General features: G+C 33.2%; 2 protein-coding genes and 1 long non-coding RNA gene across 3 annotated transcripts in view; 1 reads left to right on the top strand and 2 right to left on the bottom strand.

Annotated features, from left to right (window-relative positions):
• The window catches only part of LOC149481869 (zwei Ig domain protein zig-8-like), a 281774-nt gene that overhangs the window by 46469 nt on the left and 213944 nt on the right, over positions 1–21361 (top strand). The window lies entirely within an intron of this gene.
• On the bottom strand, positions 1014–12807 carry LOC149481876 (uncharacterized). Its single transcript, XM_089705289.1, has 4 exons — positions 12792–12807; positions 2402–2609; positions 2214–2275; positions 1014–2139 (listed from the first exon to the last, which is right to left on the bottom strand). Exons 1-4 carry the CDS (start codon positions 12805–12807, stop codon positions 2099–2101), a joined length of 327 nt encoding a protein of 108 aa, XP_089561415.1. The 3' UTR covers positions 1014–2098.
• On the bottom strand, positions 15282–16404 carry LOC149481875 (uncharacterized). The gene is made up of 3 exons (XR_016316835.1): positions 15842–16404; positions 15654–15715; positions 15282–15579 (listed from the first exon to the last, which is right to left on the bottom strand). It is a non-coding gene; the product is annotated as an uncharacterized LOC149481875 (long non-coding RNA).

The following is a 21361-nucleotide window of genomic DNA, read 5'->3' as shown; positions in this document are numbered from 1 at the left end:
TATGTTCTACAGAATCGTCTATAGTTAAGTGAATCATTAATCATCGTATTAAAAACAATTCAGTCCTAACATGAACACATACAAGAAGAGACAAATAGAAATAAATAGTATAGAGTCGGTTACATTCAAATACCTACCGGTGAAGCAAAAGCATGTTAAAAAGATCGACATGTAACAATTGTCAACTTCTTTTTTTTAAAGCTATTGCATAGCTTTTATCTCAGACTTTGAGCGTGGCGACCGAATGTAAAAATACCGTGACGAAAAAACCTAACACCCCCCACTTCAACCGGCACAGCGATGCGATGCTATGCAATAGCTTTACCGCGGCAGTCCTCGAGTGCCACACGTATTTTTTTTAAGTGGGGAAATCTAACAATAATTGGCAACCTGCTTTTGAGCAGTGTGGTCGATTATACAATTATACTAGGTTTATAAGAGGCGTTAGTATACAAATATGAGCTTAAGATGATGATGAACGTCAGTTACAATCAAGTAATGTAATGAGAATCCCACGTAAAATACTAATATTGAAATATATACATAATATATTCTTCAAGCATATAAGAGATGTTATAAAAGTGAAGTGTTTGCGATTTTCAAGATATTCTTGAGAGATATCGTAATTCGACGTGAAAAACCTGTCACGTTATATTTCTCAGAGAAGCGAGTCTATATTAAGACGATACACAAAAAAAAATCCACTGCTTGGCGGGCGGAGTCTAATAGCTCGCTATCGCGAACGCGGGTGTGCGCGAAGTCATTCTTGCATACTCGCCGCGCTGCCGCTGGCCGACTCGGGACAAACATGTATGGAGTCGTCATACAGTTATAATATTGTTATACATATATTTAATTGTTGATTTATTGGTTTTATTTTCTTGCTTATAAACACAAAATTATCTTCTTTTTAACAACTACTTAGACATTATTAATAATTATTAATTATTATTATTTCGTAATGTTTACTTTATTACAAAATAATACAGGTTATAAATAATCTTTAAAATAACAAAAAATATTGTTACTCTGAAAAAATGAAATGGTACCTAATTACGCGGACTACTGAATTGATTTAGATAGAATTTGATGCTGACGTAGATATTACATCATGCCCAGAAATGAAAGGTACTATTTCTGAAAGAAGTTATAAACCCTAATTCTTCTCAGTCAAAGTCAAGAGTGGAAGATATCGCTAATACAGTAAAACTGATGCGAAACTTTGGATGTTAATTTGTATATTTTTTTGTTAGTTGTTACTTAATCACGTCAAGACTACATTACCAATTTTGATAAAATATAGCTAATTGCCTGGATTTACACATAGGATACTTTTTATCCGAACTGAACACTTCTGTGGGATAAAACAGGATTCACGATATAACCTAATTCCACGCGGGCAAAGCCGCGGTCGGAATGATATTTTTTTAAATAAAAAAATTGTTTAAAAAAAACACAAAATATATTGACGCATGTATTTATTTTTTGCACTCTATTATAATTGTAATTATTCATTACAAATAATCAAAATAAAATAGCCAGAACAAAGTTAGGCCCTGGTAGGATAGGTAGGCAGGTACAGCAATGTGAGACGAACACTGGCTTATTTATACCAATAATAATGTATTATGAACATTAAATTAAGTTTACTTTCTAACAACAAAAATACATAATATTAGCTAATGTGAAAACGAATCAACCAATCATCCCACAACAATGAAATGTGCACACAAATATTCATCCAAATCGGTTCATGTGATTAGGAGGAGTGACTGCAGCGCCATCCTCCGGGCCCAATTGTGTTTCCAGATCACCCAGGAACTCAATTTAATATACTTACACAAAATTTTTCGAAATGAAAACTCACATTACTATGTAAATATGAATATAAACCTGTTTTAGTACTAAGCAATTTCCCGCACAGGTGTAGTAAGTATAAATGAAATAAATATCAACATCAAATTCTTTATACAACATACTTATCTACCACCTACTAAGAAATTCTTGAAATTTTTTCGTATTTTTTTAAAATATAATACTACTCCAACGAGCTCCTGTTCCATAATTCCATATTACGTCCACCATACTTCCACTAAGTTCACCATGATTTTTTATTTCTTTGCACTTTGTTGCTTTTTGCTAAAAATGGAATCATGCGATAAAACCAGTAGAGCGTTGATAACATACATTTTTGACTGAATAAAGGTACTTACGAAGGAGTGGGTTCACATTGTGAACAATCAGTGGGTTTATTTTCCTTCTGGATTCCGGATTTCTGAAAAGATTATTTATGCTATAAATGAAAAAATCTTACACATTCGTTATGTACTTAAAACAGGGGTACATATCAAACATCGTCTATAATACAATTATCATCAAATTTAAAATAAAACCAACTTACTTCATTAATTTGTTCCAATTGTAAGCATTCTTTTTCCTCCAACCTTTATGTTTCTTCTTCTTATTTTCTTTATCATCCCCATTTGTCTCATTTTGTCTTATCGTGTTGTCACCCTTTTTTACGATTGCGCAAGCGACACAAGTTCCCCGTGTGACGGCCGTAGCGGGAATGACTCGTGCAGCGATCGGGGTGGGAAGGTACAGGGCGGCTCTCGCTATATTGGCTGGTCAGGCGCTAATTTCAAGTATTTCTTGTTTATTTCAAAACCATCGCATATTTCAAAATTCTAACACGGTAGACGTATAGGTTGTATATTTTATAGTTAATATCCAAAAAGTCGTAACTTTAGGTTTGTTATTTTGAAGATGCCAGAGATTAAAAAAAAATAACAATGAGAACTTTGTATTTTTTGAAGTGAAACTTCTTTATCGGGGTTGGACAAAAATTTAGTGTAACATTTTTGCGTTACGCCGTACGCGTGACATTTTTGCGTTACGCCGTACGCGTGACATTTTTGCGTTACGCCATACTCGTGACATTTTTAAGGTCATAAAGAAGTTTCACTTACGTGTGTACTCTAGTACGCGCATACATTTTTTTTTCTATCGAGAAAATATCATGGAATCATGTTTCTAAAACGGTAGACGTATTGTGTTACTATTGAACTTTCTTGTCAAGAATTTTCATCACGACAACTTTAATAATATAAAAATTACGAAGGTTTAAAAAGGGCCGTAAATGTTAGAAAAATTAATTCATCACCTTAATGTACATATATTGAAATATAATGGTGTCAAATGTTGATTTGTTTATGTGGAATATCAATTACCTACTTTATTTAATAATGGATAATATTAAGCGTTTTATTAAAATTGACGTATTTGGAGTATGGTTACGATCAGAATAATAATATATAAAAATATATTATAATGTTAATTATGTTTCAATCCAATCGCGTTTTCATAATATGATTGAAATCTAAATATTTTTTACACTTAGTTAGTATTTAACAAAATATAACTCTACATAATATTATCTGGGGGCACGGTAGTGCCCCCGCCAAGACGAGCCAAGCGAAAGCGAAGCGCACGGGCACTACCTACCTTTTCTCGAAGCGCTTCGACGTTTTTTTGAACCCTCATAACTTGGGTTTGGATTATGCTAGATCAACAAAATTTTCGGGATATATTGTCAATAGCGGACTTATTGAACACTAGCTGTTGCCCGCGACTTCGTCCGCGATTACGTCGTTTTAGGTCATTCGTCGTTTAAAAAAAATACGTGACACTTTATTTTTGAATGTTCTTAATTGTCTCTTATAAAATTTAACTACATTAAAATTGAACACTCTGAAAATCTTAAAATCGGAGAAAATTGAAAATCTGAGGAAAACATGAAGGAATGTGATTTAAATTCTACATTACTTAGTATTTCAAATAATAATCTAAATTAAATGTAGATTAACAGTTTGAGCGCACCGTTATAGAATATGTACCTAAGTATTAAATTACGTTAGTTTACATAGTAACAAAACAAAAACACGATGACTTTCTTTCGCGCTCGGTACCACAAACTAAGCATGTTAATGGTACGTGGCCCGCGTCACTTGACCCCCCGCGAGTTCCCCTCCTTTGCTATGCGAAAATACATTCGTCGCCCTGCTGTAGGAAAAATTGTAATACTGTGGCCTGGGCGTTATACACGCCCAGGGAGTTCCTGAGTGCCGATAGACGTCCGTCTATCGGCATTTATAACAATCTTATATTAATATCACCATCTTGAGGAAAAGCTTCTAATGTCGATTTAAAACTGCATACATACGAATTAACCTGATGAAACATGTTCTAAAATTGTGAAATGAGTTCAGTTTTAAATTCGAGAAATATTGATAATTCTTGTATTCGACTATTCGTTGTAGTCGAATACAGAAACTTAGGTTGGCCTTCAGGCAAAAGGGATCCTATCAAATGGTAAACTTGACCTTGTATCTTAAAAGTAAGCATGAAAGGACCTTCTGATAATTGTTGAGCACCAAAGGATCATTTGAAACGCACTACTATAAGAGCGAATATTGTCTAAGAACTGTTTAGATTGCACGTCATGTTCCTCTAAAAGTAGTGATTTCAAAGGTTCCGGTGTATCTTCAAACGAAAGCCGACTCCTTACTCCACTTTAAAGCATTACAAAAATAACATACTACGTTAATATCGCCTATACAGAAGATGATCTGTAATCAATTGTGAGGTTATAAGAAAACCCACTTTTATATTTGTCGGACCCCACCACCGAATTCGTAGATTGATATTCTATGTTTACCTCTAAGTCATTAAGACTATGCGAAATCTGTCTGCAGTAAGAGGGGCCTCTCGCTATTCGTCCGTTTCCAGAGACCGAATAGTTTCAATTCTTAATCTTTCATTAAACAAACTTAATAATCGTTTTTGTCTCAATTAATTGTAATATTCGCGTCCCTACTCTAGTCATTGCTTATGCTCATGTTCATCTTCAAGAGATCGAATAATATTATGGTGCACCCTATCATTTGTCAAACGGTCTTCATATTGAGTAAAAGTTTCAGATTCTCGAGATAAAATGTGACGGCCGTGATCAGCTGTGAGACGTTATACCCTCTCAGTGAAGGTTTCGGTCTCACGGGATAGTACATGCCGTTCGCGGTCAGCTGTGAGCCGCAATTCTCGTTGTGAAGCGGTTTCAGGTTCTCGGCATAACACGTGTTGTTTTCGGCCTAGAGTATACCTCTAACGATTCTTGAGAACTCTTATTTCTCATTTTCTTAGCTTTGCTCGAATTTCGAGATAAAGATTTTTTAGGTGGCACTGATGCATGAAAATAAAAATTGAGTTAAAACGGACTGAGAGTGTTATAGACAAATATAATCAGAAAGCTTCGAACTCCTAAGCTATCGGAAGTTACACGTGTTATTGTGAGTCAACCATAAAAGATAGACATTTATGATGTCGGGAGATATTTTTTATATAATAAGGAGAACATTTCTTTCATACATGATTTCTGTGTAGCTTTAACCATTAAGGATGCACACGCGACGAAAGCTTAAAAATGGAGTTACTGCTCTGCTCAGGAATATGAAAAATAATTGTACCAAGTTTCGTTTAAATCCGTCGAGTAGTTTTTGTTTCTATACCGGTTATACGGACAAAAATTTTACTGTTTGCTTCTTTGGCATCAGTGTCGATCCCTAATCACCCCGTGATAGTTATTTAGGAAATATATTTCATGTACAGATTTAATATACCTAAGTATACATAATATATTTAGATTCCAATTCCCATGTAACGTTAAATTCGACTATACAATAACTAACAGACAACGCAGGTTACTCTCGTTTCCGTAAGTTGAGGCGGCTACATATTCGGTCCTCATAACATCACTTTTAGTGAACGAAACGACAGCGCGGCTTAATTCGATGCCAACACCATCAGAAAAAAGGAAATATTTTTAATTGTGAAAAAATATTATGATTTACACTATTTTAATATAAAATATATGGCTGTGAGTGTGTAAAAATAAATCCAGCTAGTTTCACATCACACTTATGTTTATAATTAGCTATACGACATGAAAATATACATATTAATTACCAAGCAATAATCATACAGGTAAATACTGAACAAAAGTATTAACAGTCAAAGTTTATTTTTACTAACATTTAACAACACCCATGTAAATGATGAAGAAATGATAATTATCAACGAACTAACCTTTTCTATAATACTTAACACAGCACATTTTTTAAATTATCTTGCTCAACTCTGCTCAAAAATTTGAGGGTTTTGTTGGAACTGTAATGTGTCAAAACTATGATATATCTAAACTACGATACAACTTGCATGCGGAAATGCTCATTACAATCAGTGAATTTAAAGAATAACTAACAACAACTATTCAATTTTATTGAGCTGATGAATATCTTTTGCCTGGAAGAGATCACCGCCGCCTAATAAATATACTGTGTTTTCTTATAAAATCATAACATAATTTCTTTTATCTACTAAATTTTAATAAATAAGTTCTTTTTGTTATTTTTATCTAAAAATGATCTTGAGCTTATATTAGGCAAAAGTATACATTGACTTTTTATAATTTCAGGACCGCACCTTAAATGGGGTGCTCGGAAAATATGCCTACGGATTATTAATAGAGAAATGATACCTACACAACAAAGTTATGTTGGTTCCATTTTATTTATAAAATATAATGAAAATGGGCAAATATAAAACATATTATGTAAAATGATTAAAAATAAATAAATGAAGCAACTACGATTCAAAGAAAACATCTTTTTCAGTGTGAAAATGCTCTAAGCAATCCTGGATGATGAGTAGGTATAATATCATGTACTCTCATCCCAGTACGGTCGGTACCTCGATAGCCATAACGATAAATATTATAATCAGATAACAGCAAAGTCAGAATAAAAATCATAACTTGTACAGTTGTGAGTGCAAAATTTATGTTTCATTTGGCAATAACATTTTTTTCGGTACTAAAACGTAGTAGTTTGATATGTGGTTGGCTGCCCCTCCTCTCCTTCCTGAAAAATATCCTCCAAAATTACCCGAGATACTTCCAATGATTGAACCATACGTTGGACATTAACTTCAGTCAAAAATTGACGAAGCGGATGATTACTAATTTCCACTTAATCCTTGCTGCCACTATCTTCATCATCAAATCATCAATTTTCAAGTGGTGTTGTAAAATTGTCAGCAGAAATAGTCTTCCAAAGGCGATATAATTTTATGAACATTGAATCTGTAAATAAAAAATCAAACGTTAATAATTGTAAATCAATAAAAAAAGCTACTTACAAATAAAATTTTATCAACAAACTACTGTTCCCAACGCACCTCAAAATCTTGTAAAAGTCAAAAAGAATTCATCATTTTATTATTTCATTCTAAAAGTGTAATATAAAACCATTATAAAACCAATAAAAAACATGAATTGCTATCATTATAAAAATAAATACCTATAAAAGTAACAACTTACCTTTTGTGGGAACGCATGGTGAAAATTCACAAAACACGAAGATTGAATTTGATATTTTTGGTTTTATGACATTTATTTTAATTTTATTTATTTATTTATTCAAATGCTTTATAAATATAAATTTATAAATAATAAATTTATAAAGAATAGAAACATTCGATCACGAAATTATGTGGGTTCGAGTCCCGCCTCGTGATCGAATTTTTTCTATTCTTTATAAATTTATAAAACACGAAGATTAAAAATGTAACCAATGAACACAATCAATATTAGATTAATTGTAATGGTGTCTAGTTTGACTTAAAATAATAAACATCTTCCCTCACTTTTAAAAATGTAGTATATTCACACGAAATATAAGCGCACCTTATAGGGAAGGGAAGATATGGGTTAAAGAGTTAAATAAATAACATGATTATATTTAAATTATTAATTTTCAACAGTTGTTCAGTAGTGATAACATGTAAATTGATTTGATTTTTACGAAATCTCATAGATGGCGCTGTTTCAAATTTGTCTTTATACTACTAAATTCATTAAACTGTTTCTCTGCCCAAATTACGTAAATGACATAGTTTTTATTTTGTAAAGCTAGATAATAGCATGGCTTACTCGAAACCAACATTTAAACATGAGTCTTTAGATTAAACGCTGTCGTAGTACACGGAATATGTAAGAAAAATAAAGGTTCACAGCTCCTCCCGCGAAGGTGATATCATGATAATATGTTTAAACTATCCTCACCCGACCTCTTAGGAATATTCATGCAAAATTTGAAGTAAATCTATGCAGTACTTTCTGAGATTAGCCCGGAAATACATACAGACAAACAGACAAACAGACAAACCGACAAACAGACAAAAATTCTAAAAACTATATTTTTGGCTTCTATATCGATTATAGATCATGGATCAAGTATTCTTTTAAAAAAATATTCAATGTACAGTTTTGACTTTCCTACGATTTTATTATATGTATAGATATTAAGTTTTAATTACATTAGCTTTTATACTTCAGATTTTATTTATATCTAAAAAACGCTAATTTCGTCACTGACTCACTGATGATCATCAAAATTCTTAAGGTATTTCCTAATGTCCTAGAAAGCTGAAATTTTGTATGTAAGCTAGTATTAGCACACAAACAACAAAAAAATTATAAATCTTGTAACTTTCATCCCCCAACCCCTAAAACTAGGGGATGGGAGTTTGTATGAGACCTGTAATTTTAAATTAAATTTTGATGACGCTAGAGGTCTAATCTAATAATCTAAAACTTGGTTCCCCTAGATATATATGTATATGTATAGATACTCCTTGTAAAAAAAAAGACGGGTTGCACTCCGGGAGTGCCGGCAGAAGTGAAAACTTGATTATTAACGTTCAGCATGTTTGATATTTTGGAATGGTATCCGTCTTACGCATGGAATATAAGGGCTAAAAAAAAAATCCGTCTTACGCTTTTTCGATCAGGCCACGTGTCCTGACGCGAGTTTAAGATTTTATACCCAACGCCGCTAAAGAAGTTTTCACTTCAAAAAAAATTTAAAAATTTAATCGACATATATCGAGACATATACTTCAGATCAGATCATATAAATATGAATGAATAGAAGTGTTGCGAACGTCTCCTGCCTACGTCCACACAGTAGCTAAAAATAAAAATAAATTGTCCTTGACAAGAGAGTGGGCTATGAAAAAAGGCGTCTCTGATGTGCAAGAAATACACCCCAAAAAAAGAAGAAAAAAAAAAATTGTTACAAACAACTTACAAAAAGAAATGAAATCCCACCAAAAACATTTTCATGTAAAATGTTGCCAAGACGAGCCCATATGACTCGCACTGTCAAAAAGTTATCAGATCTCATGTAGAGCCAAGCTTCTAACACTACACGCCCTAACTCTACAAGGCCTAACTTCACAAACTCTACACCTTAGTCAAAATATGTGGCTTGGCCGTTCGTTACTACAAGAACTATTGTATAACACAAAAGTAATGAACAGTGAATTAATTTTTCACCTTACGCCGATGTGAATGTAGCGAAATGGCCAAGCCACATATTTTGACTAAGGTGTAGAGTTTGTGAAGTTAGGCCTTGTAGAGTTAGGGCGTGTAGTGTTAGAAGCTTGGCTCTACATGAGATCTGATAACTTTTTGACAGTGCGAGTCATATGGGCTCGTCTTGGCAACATTTTACATGAAAATGTTTTTGGTGGGATACTTTTTATAAATGTTTTAGTCATTAGTGAGTTGTTTACAAAGTATGAATATTTTACTCACAATGAGCGAAAGCTTTACTGAAAATAAAATTACGCTTAGATACATAAGCACAAACACAATATATTCTTCTCGACTAAATATACTTACTTACACTAATACAGATGATACACAAAATAAATCAAACAGTATTTAACTTGAAATAAACTATGTATATAATATTATATTCTAATGCACATATAAATAAACGCTTCAAATAAGGCGATTTCACACTGAGATAGTTTCGGCAAACATGTAAACAGTAATCGTCTGAATGGTTGCGTTTCTAATTAGTTTACTAATAGCAAATTAACAGTGTGGAAATTTAACCTCGCAAATTCTATATACGTCATAGAATGTTTACATTATAATTAATTAGATGCCAACTACGGCTTTGCTTGCGTTTTCTTCAACTTAATACATTATAATACTAAAATCTTCCTTGAGACTCAGTATCCATTTGCAAAAGCAGAATGAAAATCGGTACAGCAGTTTTTGAGTTTATCGTTTAACTCATGTTATAGAACCTGAGCAGACTGTTGCCTATTTTATTTATTTTGTTTATTAATAGGTACACAAAGGTAAATTCGAACTCAAGGTTTGGCAGATGTCACATGTCGTCGAACTTTTGATTCTTCGACATGTCGGCTTCCTCACGATGTTTTCCTTCACCGTTATATACTCAGCCCACCTATTTATTTAAAGTGACTTTTTCCTTTACATACCACTTACCCGTGTTTCTTTATATTTTGTATAAAACTAAAAATGTTGAATCAGGTAAACATAACAACGCTATGAAGATCTTCCTTCACGGAACGAGGCAAATGTGATTAAGATCAAACGTTTGTGCTCGAGATAAGACTTCAAGAGATGCCATTATAAGAATATCAAGTGTAGTTGCTTGCAAAATGACATACATGTTCTTGAATAAAGTACGGTACCTAACTAGTTTAACATTAATGGATTTTATTGATCGTATTAAGCTATTATTATATTTTGTTTTAGTATTGCGTATTCATTTGTTACAGGTACCTATAGAAAACAGGAATAAAGTATTTCGAAAATAAGTAAAATGAATTCTACTACCATTTATGCGATACTTTACTTTACTGCGATAGATTCTCAGCATTATATCTATAAGAAGAATATTGTCCATCAATTAAATAATAAAGATTATGCGGAGACACAGGACTTACATAAATCGAGTAGATTTACAATTAACACCGAGGGAAATAAATGAGTTGTTAAATAGTTAATATTATATTATGCTGAAAAGGCGGATCAACATAATAATTAATAATATATCAACTGAATTTAAGGCTCCATCTGAATGTTGAAAAGTAAGGTAGTTACGGTATAGGACAGCCACCAGTGCTGCGACAGCCCTATCTATAGGTACTAATACTATAAAGGGGAAAGGTTTGTAATTATGTGTGTATGGTATGTATGTATGGTTTTCACTCATAAACTACTGGACCGATTTCAAAAATTCTTTCACCATTAGAAAGCTGCATCTTCACTGAGCAATATAGGCTATATAGCATTTTCAAAAAAATTAGAGATCTTTACAAAAAATGCAATAATGTAACCTAAGGTGTAAAAAAATCCAAAAATTCTGTCATCGCGTGCGCTGCGGAATCTATTCCGTGAAGTACGAGGATGGTTCTTATGAAAAAAACGTAATAGTACCACGGGCGAAGCCGGGGCGGACCGCTAGTATAGTATATATTGAAAAGTCTACTATACTATTTGTAGGAATACATGAAACACAAACAAAATTAAATGTCGAGAATGACAGGTACGATGGATCGGGTATTTTATTGAGTCATGTTGTATGGAATTTATCAGGAGTGGAGCTTGGAATGGTGTCAGAATTCTAATAATTTCTATTCTCATAGGGTATTATCAAATAGTTACGATACTATGGGAATATTCATATAAAGAGTATCCTTTTTAAAAGACTGGCTTTCATAGTGCTGTTTGTTTTGATGATACGATGAACTTATTAATTAATGACTTAACTCGTGTTTTTAGGCTGTCTAGTATTTTATAAAAAAAACTCACTAATTTCAGTTTAAAATGCGAATTAAAAAAAGGAATACTCAGAGCAAATTAACAAATAAAGTGATAAGCATACATTAAAATAAGCTAGGTAAGTCTAAGGTTTCATTTCTCACGAACAAAACAATACATTAATACAAAAAACACAATACCTCATACATGAAAATATTGATACATCGAATGATGGATTGAGTTTCTCTCCAACGTTATCATCTAAAGCCTTTTGTTACAAAATAAACAGAAAACATTTCGCATTCTCTATGACAGTAGAATGCTGACAAACAAAACGCCATATTAGACAGGTCCTCAGGGACTGAGATAAAAAAGGCACAAGTTGTCTCCTTGCAGGATCTGCCTCGTTACTACAATCTTGACTCCCTTCGGGTGAATAAGTTAGGGACTAGCTGTGTCTGTTTTAAGTAATATTATAAAGAGGAAACAATTGTTTTGTATGTATTTGTAATGTTTTCACACAGAAAGTTCAGGTCGGATTTCAAAAATTCTTTTACCAGCAGAAAGCTACATTTTTAAGCTATTGCATAGCTTCTATCGCGGGCCTTGAGCGCGGGGACCGAATCCAGAAATTTAGTAACGAAAAACCTCACGCTCCCCACTCCGACGGGCGCGGAGGTGTGGCTTGAAGGCATATCATGTAATAGCTTTACCGCGGCAGTCCCCGAGTGCCACACGTCTTTTTTTGAGTTACATAGGCATACATTTCATTTCATTTTTAACGCGGTTCGAACGGCTAGTATGTTACAATAGTGCTGTGCTGATGACTTCTTTGAAGCAAGAAGTTCTATCATTTGGAGAGGATAAAATTATTTTGTATAAGATCAAAAAATAAACCGGATTTTTTACCTCTTCATAAACACGAGGCATTATTACATAAATTACGATACTTTAAAAGTAAAGAGTGTTAATAGTAGAATTAATAGAAAAATATCCACATTCTTTAAATGTATAAAATATCATTACCGATAACATATTTCATATCTGCTATAAATCTTCACCCTGAATACATAATTTGTAACAATGATACCTCGGTGCATAGCCATTGAGTTATCAATATCCGACTCTACTAACTACCCTCAATTAATTGGCAATTGCTCCAATCAATAGCAACTTGTAATATATTATCAACTCAATATCGATTAATAATTAATGCAGTTATATGAGAGAATATAATACTTATTAAAAAGCATCTACTTTACTTATTACTAGCTTTCCGCCGGCGGCTCCGCCCGCGGTTTCAAAGAAAAACTCGCATAGTTCCCGTTCCCGTGGAATTTCCGGGATAAAACCTATATTACTCGTGGATAATGTAGCTTTCGAATGGTGAAAGAATTTTTAAAATCGGTCCAGTAGTTTATAAGCCTATTCATTACAATCAAACAAACAAAGTTTTCCTTTTTATAATATTAGTGTAGATGTAGATAAAGCGAAGTTTTGGTGTTGGTAAACCATACACGGATCATAAAGTCCTCTATTTCACATGTCAATGATCACATGTAAGCATTTTTTAATATTCATACATTTCATTAATTATGAAAATAAACAATATCATGCATTCAAACCTTAATTTCACTCATTATCATAATAATGTATTCAAATTAAAAACTTTACATTCAAACAAAAGTAATTTAAATAGTTATTCTAATGCCCTGTTAACAGTCACAATGCTGAAAGCGTGACAAGACATAATTAAAACCATAAATTGGCATTAACTGAACCATATTCATTTTAATATAACTAGAGCACTTTTATATTGACGTACTAATAACCCTTTTAGTCGCTAAAGGGGTACTTGTGAATGTTTTTATACGGCCATAAATTAGTTTTTCTTACAGCTATTATCTTGTATTTTAAAATATAATTACAAGTTTGAATGACATGAAAATGAAGTACATTGGGTGTGTTTGTGTTTTATTTTTAACTAGGTTTCCGCCTGCGGCTTCGCCCGCGCAGTCAAAGAAAAACCCGCATAGTTCCCGTTCCCGTGGTCACGCCGCCGATTTCCGGGATTGCGTCATTTTCCCGGGATAAAAAGTAGCGTATGTCCTTTCTCGGGTATCAAAATATCTCCATACCAAATTTCATGATAATTGGTTCAGTAGTTTAGGCGTGATTGAGTAACAGACAGAAAGACAGAGTTACTTTCGCATTTATAATATTAGTATGGATTATATTAACACTGCTACCTGCTTTGGCTTCGTTTGGGTTAAAATATAATATAGGTTATGAATTTATGAGAAAAAGAGATGTGTGAGAGTATTTAGTCTTTTATTCCAACATCTGAAGTGTAAATCTCGTAAGCAATGCATGAAAATGATCTACATGACTCTAGATCTGCTGCCTAAACAAAACGATTAAGACGATACACAAAAAAAAATCTACTGCTTGGCGGGCGGAGTCTAATAGCTCGCTATCGCGAACGCGGGTGTGCGCGAAGTCATTCTTGCAAACTCGCCGCGCTGCCGCTGGTCGACTCGGGACAAACATGTATGGAGTCGTCATACAGTTATAATATTCTTATACATATATTTAATTGTTGATTTATTGGTTTTATTTTCTTGCTTATAAACAAATAATCTTCTTTTTAACAACTACTTAGACATTATTAATAATTATTATTATTTCATAATGTTTACTTTATTACAAAATAATACAGGTTATAAATAATCTTTAAAATAACAAAAAATATTGTTACTCTGAAAAAATGAAATGGTACTCAATAACGCGGACTACTGAATGGATTTAGATAGAATTTGATGCTGACGTAGATATTACATCATGCCCAGAAATGAAAGGTAATATTTCTGAAAGAAGTTATAAACCCTAATTCTTCTCAGTCAAAGTCAAGAGTGGAAGATATCACTAATACAGTAAAACTGATGCGAAACTTTGGATGTTAATTTGTATATTTTTTTGTTAGTTGTTACTTAATCACGTCAAGACTACATTACCAATTTTGATAAAATATAGCTAATTGCCTGGATTTACACATAGGATACTTTTTATCCGAACTGAACACTTCTGTGGGATAAGACAGGATTCACGATATAATCTAATTCCACGCGGGCAAAGCCGCGGTCGGAATGATATTTTTTTAAATAAAAAAATTGTTTAAAAAAAACACAAAATATATTGATGCATGTATTTATTTTTTGCACTCTATTATAATTGTAATTATTCATTACAAATAATCAAAATAAAATAGCCAGAACAAAGTTAGGCCCTGGTAGGGTAGGTAGGCAGGTACAGCAATGTGAGACGAACACTGGCTTATTTATACCAATAATAATGTATTATAAACATTAAATTAAGTTTACTTTCTAACAACAAAAATACATAATATTAGCTAATGTGAAAGCGAATCAACCAATCATCCCACAAAAATGAAATGTGCACACAAATATTCATCCAAATCGGTTCATGTCATTAGGAGGAGTGACTGCAGCGCCATCTTCCGGGCCCAATTGTGTTTCCAGATCACCCAGGAACTCAATTTAATATACATACTTAAACAAAATTTTTCGAAATGAAAACTCACATTACTATGTAAATATGAATATAAACCTGTTTTATTACTAAGCAATTTCCCGCACAGGTGTAGTAAGTATAAATGAAATAAATATCAACATCAAATTCTTTATACAACATACTTATCTACCACCTTCTAAGAAATGTAATTCTTGAAATTATTTCGTATTTTTTTTAAATATAATACTACTCCAACGAGCTCCTGTTCCATAATTCCATATTACGTCCACCATACTTCCACTAAGTTCACCATGATTTTTTATTTCTTTGCACTTTGTTGCTTTTTACTAAAAATGGAATCATGCGATAAAACCAGTAGAGCGTTGATAACATACATTTTTGGCTGAATAAAGGTACTTACGAAGGAGTGGGTTCACATTGTGAACAATCAGTGGGTTTATTTTCCTTCTGGATTCCGGATTTCTGAAAAGATTATTTATGCTATAAATTAAAAAATCTTACACATTCGTTATGTACTTAAAACAGGGGTACATATCAAACATCGTCTATAATACAATTATCATCAAATTTAAAATAAAACCAACTTACTTCATTAATTTGTTCCAATTGTAAGCATTCTTTTTCCTCCAACCTTTATGTTTCTTCTTCTTATTTTCTTTATTGTCCCCATTTGTCTTATCGTGTTGTCACCCTTTTTTACGATTGCGCGAGCGACACAAGTTCCCCGTGTGACGGCCGTAGCGGGAATGACTCGTGCAGCGATCGGGGTAGGAAGGTACAGGGCGGCTCTCGCTATATTGGCTGGTCGCGCGCTAATTTCAAGTATTTCTTGTTTATTTCAAAACCATCGCATATTTCAAAATTCTAACACGGTAGACGTATAGGTTGTATATTTTATAGTTAATATCCAAAAAGTCGTAACTTTACGTTTGTTATTTTGAAGATGCCAGAGATTAAAAAAAAATAACAATGATAACTTTGTATTTTTTTTCTATCGAGAAAATATCATGGAATCATGTTTCTAAAACGGTAGACGTATTGTGTTACTATTGAACTTTCTTGTCAAGAATTTTCATCACGACAACTTTAATAATATAAAAATTACGAAGGTTTGAAAAGGGCCGTAAATGTTAGAAAAATTAATTCATCACCTTAATGCTGAATGCACGCTACTTCAAAATTTTTATACATATCCATAATCGTAGAGAAAAGCTCGTGTAGATATGTGTATATCGAAGGCTAAATGCCATCAAATGAGTCAAACTAATGCCCCCATTAAAGAATATAATACTATTATTAGAATAGAACCAGAACTCAATCCGTTAGACCATTTCATTTTAACGACTCTAATCTTTATTTCACTGTATAGTAAAACACAGGTTTGACAAATCTGCATACTGCTGCATACAAGAACAACATCGCATATAAAAAGAGATATATCATCGCGATTCACGAGAAAGTACTGAAATAAATATGAAGACAACCCACTGCATAATATAATACATAATATGGAAGCTATGCCTGTACTATTAAAGGTTTCTTACAGGAATGAGATATTATTATACCACTCTAAAAAGCTGCCTATATAACTTTCTAGCTTTCTAACTATCTCCTACAACAATCATGGTTTTCTACGTGAAACAAAGTTAAAAACATTTTGATTGCACTGGTTTCGAAGTAGACTTGAGTACTTGATATAAATTTCAGTTTGATACCTCCACGCCCTCCTGAGAAAAAGGGTCTTACAGACATACAAACGGACAGCGAAGTGATCCTCTATGGGTTCCGTTCTTGTGGTCCGGAACCCTAAAAAAAGAACTTTAGTAAGGAGAAACGAGAAAGGCTATCAAGCCACGGAGCGCATAAATTAAAAATGTTCATAATTTTTATTACACATCCGCGATAAAACAATTACCGGAACTTCAGAACGATGCGCAACTTTGTAAATTGTTTTGCGGACAGCAACCGACCCCGGGAAACTTTGTTGGGAGCTAAATTTAAATTTGTTTTGTTTAAAAATATCTCGCCATTAATATGATTGTGAATGGTGAGTTCGCGATTTATTTTGTCAGTTACAAATGTAATTTGTTTACTAGATAACAGTAACTCTGTTGAAATAGAGGTTGTCTGCATAGATTCCTGGGCATTTGTGAATTTCATGTTGTGGAAGGGTGTAAATTAACGTTTAGAACTTATATAAGTTCTGAGTGTGGACCGGGGTTAATATTTTCAAAGTTGGCGATGGTCACAACAACTTAGAGTTTTGATTTTTGTAACAAAAATTAAGGATGTTGGAAGTTGTAGCTACCTGTATCAATTTTTTTACAAGTGTCCGTGATCTTAACACAAAATTTTATCCTAACCCTTAATTCATTATGATCGAATGAAATGCTTTGACTCATGCACAGTTATTCAGAAGAAAATAACATTTTAAAAACAGAAAATGATAAGCATTCCTATTTACTCGTAAAATATAATAAATAAGTAATAACAATTATTTTAAAACCACTTCAACCAAAACCATCTAAAACATCTCTGAACAACTCCCATATTTTGAATACAACATAAAAACAAAATAGCATCTAAATTGTGCACCCAATAAACATAACCCGTTGATAGCAGATACAATCTCTCTCCAATATCAGAGAGCGATAAGCGACGGCCAATCGCAAACATCACAAATCCTAATGGGCCATCTTCACAATTGACAGCGTTGGTCCAACAAATGTGCGTATTCGGCGATTGTGATTGCACGCACAAACATTTGCTAACATTCCTTTGATGAACGATGATCGGCGAATACGAATAAACTGCCTGACGCAAAAAAAAAAATTAAGTTAATAACAATTTGTATTTAAAAAAAATAAAAAGTATTTGTTACAGAAATGCTACTTAATACTATAAATGAAATAAGACTTGATCTTTCGGTCCAAATGCTATTGTTTTTATATTAATTAAAAAAGAGCTCTCTCCCAACGCTGCCCATTGTGAAGAGAGCACATAAGCTGATTCTAGCCATACTCGATCACTATAATGACGTCACAATAGCCTTTATTTCCCATATCGAATGTATACAATAATTTTATAGGTTAGAGGCATATAGGGCAAGGGTCACCTCATAATTTAGAGGAATATTGTCTTGGCTTTTATTTACGGGAGACGTGAATATATTGACAGATAAGGGATCGGATCAGAAACTATTTGAGATGAGCCGATTTTTCGCTGATCTTGTAACTAGCTGTATAAGCCTGGGTTTCGTTCCTTTGTAAACGTTATGATTTTGGTATGGAATAAAATATGAACTAGTTATCATGTATATCAGTAAATAAATATTAGAAGGTTCATTGTCCTGATATTACAAAAAATTTAATGAAAATAGTTAATGGTACCTCATAGTAGTAAGATATTTTGTAAATAAAATAGTAAAAATAAAGTTTATATGGTTCAGATTTAAAAGCTATGTACATAAAACGAGCTGCCCTAAATCGAGATGCATGGCGGAGTACTGTTGGCGCCCTTTGCCCCATTGCCCAAGTATAATAAAGTACTTAATGTAAAAAGTAAGGAATTAAAAGTTATATCAATTTTTAAATGTTTATTTCTTTATTAAAACAAATATAAAACACCTCATTGTGCTATAGCCCACACAATATTAGGTTGAAAGCTATATTCGTATACAATGTATTACGTATATAAAATTTAAACGGCTCATACTTCACCTGTCATCTCTACATAAGACGGTCGAACAGACGTATTGTGCAAATAAGATAGAATTCATGTTACTAAGAAACCCTTTGCTGTCATCAGTAACAAAGGAAAGTCTTTGCAGACAAATATGACGAGGACATGGAATGCCTTACAGCGAGCTATAGAGAATATTAGCTGTGCCCCGCGGTTTCACTCGCATTCTCCTTTACGAATCTAAGACAACGTTATAAAAAAAGCAATAATATAATATCTGTTACTGTGTACAAAAAAAATCTCAGCCTCATATATTATATCAGCCTTGAAATTATATTTCAGTTTCAAGATGTAGCTTTCTTAGTGTAAAATAAATTCAAATCGATCAAAAAACATTTGAGTTGAACCGATACAAATAAACAAAAACCAAACTCTTTCGTCATAATTTTACTTGAGATAAAATTAATAATTTGATTCACGTTTTTAAACTCAAACTCAAACTCAAACATTCATTTATTCAATTAGACTACTATTTAGTAGCACTTTCGAATCGTCATTACATAAGTATTTTAACATTTACCACCGATTCGGAAAGCAGTATCTATGGAGAAGAATCGGCAAGAAACTCCATAGTTTTATCCTTGTGAACTGTAAAATCATTACCGAGCACAAAAACACGAAAATATCCTATTTACATTCATAATGCGTTAGCGTTATACATGTTTTCTTCTTACGATGCAAACTCAAACTCAAACATTCATTTATTCAATTAGACTACTATTTAGTAGCACTTTCGAATCGTCATTACATAAGTATTTTAACATTTACCACCTTGCATTTACATCAAACGAACATAGAGCTAGAGATAGAGCAAGAGCATTCTTTCGTGATCTTTTAGTGTAAACGAAAACTTGTATTCAGTGTTCTTCAGTATTAGAACATTGCCTAGAATCTTTTCGAACGCACTAAGAACAACGAAAGAAAAACGTTTACACTAAAATAATTTGACATAGTGGCGCAATGAGCATTCGCTCGTTTGACGTAAATGCACCGTCACGAATTATACGAATTAAAGTATGTACAGGGTGTCCAGTGGCAGATTTCAATGTTTGAGGGCTTGTAAAAAAAGAAGTATTATTTCTAAACAAAATATTTTTATTAAAGTCAAAAGAAGACGAGTGCGGATTTTAACTCCTGAAAATTACATTTTCCAAATGCCGCCCTTCTACTCTCACACACTCCTCAATCTATTCCGCATGTTGAGAAAAACTTGTTTGCAAAGGGAACTGGGAATTCTGTTTATTTCAGCCCGGATATTTTCCTTCAGTTGTCTTATGGTTGTTGGATTTGATTGGTAAACCACAGTTTTTAGATAGCCCTACAAGAAAAAGTCACATGGACTTAGGTCTGGTGACCTGGGTGGCCACGGGATGGTGCCGTTTCGGGATATGTGCTTTTCAGGAAATAACTGCCGCACTGAATTCATTGACACATTAGCAGTATGAGCCGTAGCAAATCTTGAATAATCTCAATTTAGTATGGATGGAGCTTAACCTTTTTTCACATAATGACCTGAAAAACGATTTAAAAATTCCCAATATCGACGAAGGTGTGCGAAGTGATAAACGAGGATTTTCAATTACAGAATTCATAACAAGTTTAATGTTTTCTATCGTGGATACTGATGGTGCTGGTCCCGGCCTAGGGTTATTAATGACTGAACCTGTAGCCCTAAACCTTGCTAGCCACGACTGTATCAAATTTATCGAAGGTCCATCTCTTAAACGATGAATTTGATAATGGTTATTAAACCGACGGCGTGTTTTTGCTAGCGAAATCACCCGAAAAGTATGCCTCAATAGCATAAGCGCGATGCTCTCCGCTCCACTGCTCCATGGCGACTAAAAAATCCGCAGAACTCACGCGCTGAATGACACCCCCCGCGTCCCCCTCGCACGTCGCGTTTTAAAACTAGAAGCTTTCAAACATTGAAATCTGTTGCTGGACACCCTGTAGTTTTATTCCTTTACAGTCATTGTACTTGTCACTCACACGTACAAGATCCAAGATTAATAAGAATTTACCTATAGTAATTCTGGAATATTTTAATACACAGCGTATAAACTCGAAAGTCTTCAAGATTTGCATATAAAAAGCAATTTTTCTCAAGCGTCTATACATCCTTAATACTTTCAAAGGCACGTGCAAATAATACTGATTTAATATTAGCTATATCTACTCCGAATCCAATTTTAACTCTTCTAAATTAATCTCCAATGAGATGCTTATTAGAAGTAAATTGAACGCGAAGCCCTAAAGATGAATATATGGAAGTTCACGGAAATATCAGGTAAAAACATACGTTATAAATACGTTCCTATATTCATCGATTCAATTTAATACTTAAAATGACTCAGAATTCTCAGT

The sequence above is a fragment of the Colias philodice genome, chromosome 16 (assembly GCF_061535455.1).
Source record: "Colias philodice isolate Cphi_HAF_F1 chromosome 16, ilColPhil1 Martin Lab GWU primary, whole genome shotgun sequence".
NCBI lineage: Eukaryota > Metazoa > Arthropoda > Insecta > Lepidoptera > Pieridae > Colias > Colias philodice.
Note: the sequence above shows the minus strand (reverse complement) of the source record. Positions and strands in the feature narration are given on the sequence as shown.

Excerpts from the sequence above, each read along its gene's own strand:
- LOC149481876 (XM_089705289.1), bottom strand. Across the intron at positions 2,276-2,401 it reads AATTGGAACAAATTAATGAA|AAATCCGGAATCCAGAAGGA; the intron begins GTAAGTTGGTTT and ends TAATCTTTTCAG. Across the intron at positions 2,140-2,213 it reads CAATGTGAACCCACTCCTTC|CAAAAAGCAACAAAGTGCAA; the intron begins GTAAGTACCTTT and ends TTCCATTTTTAG.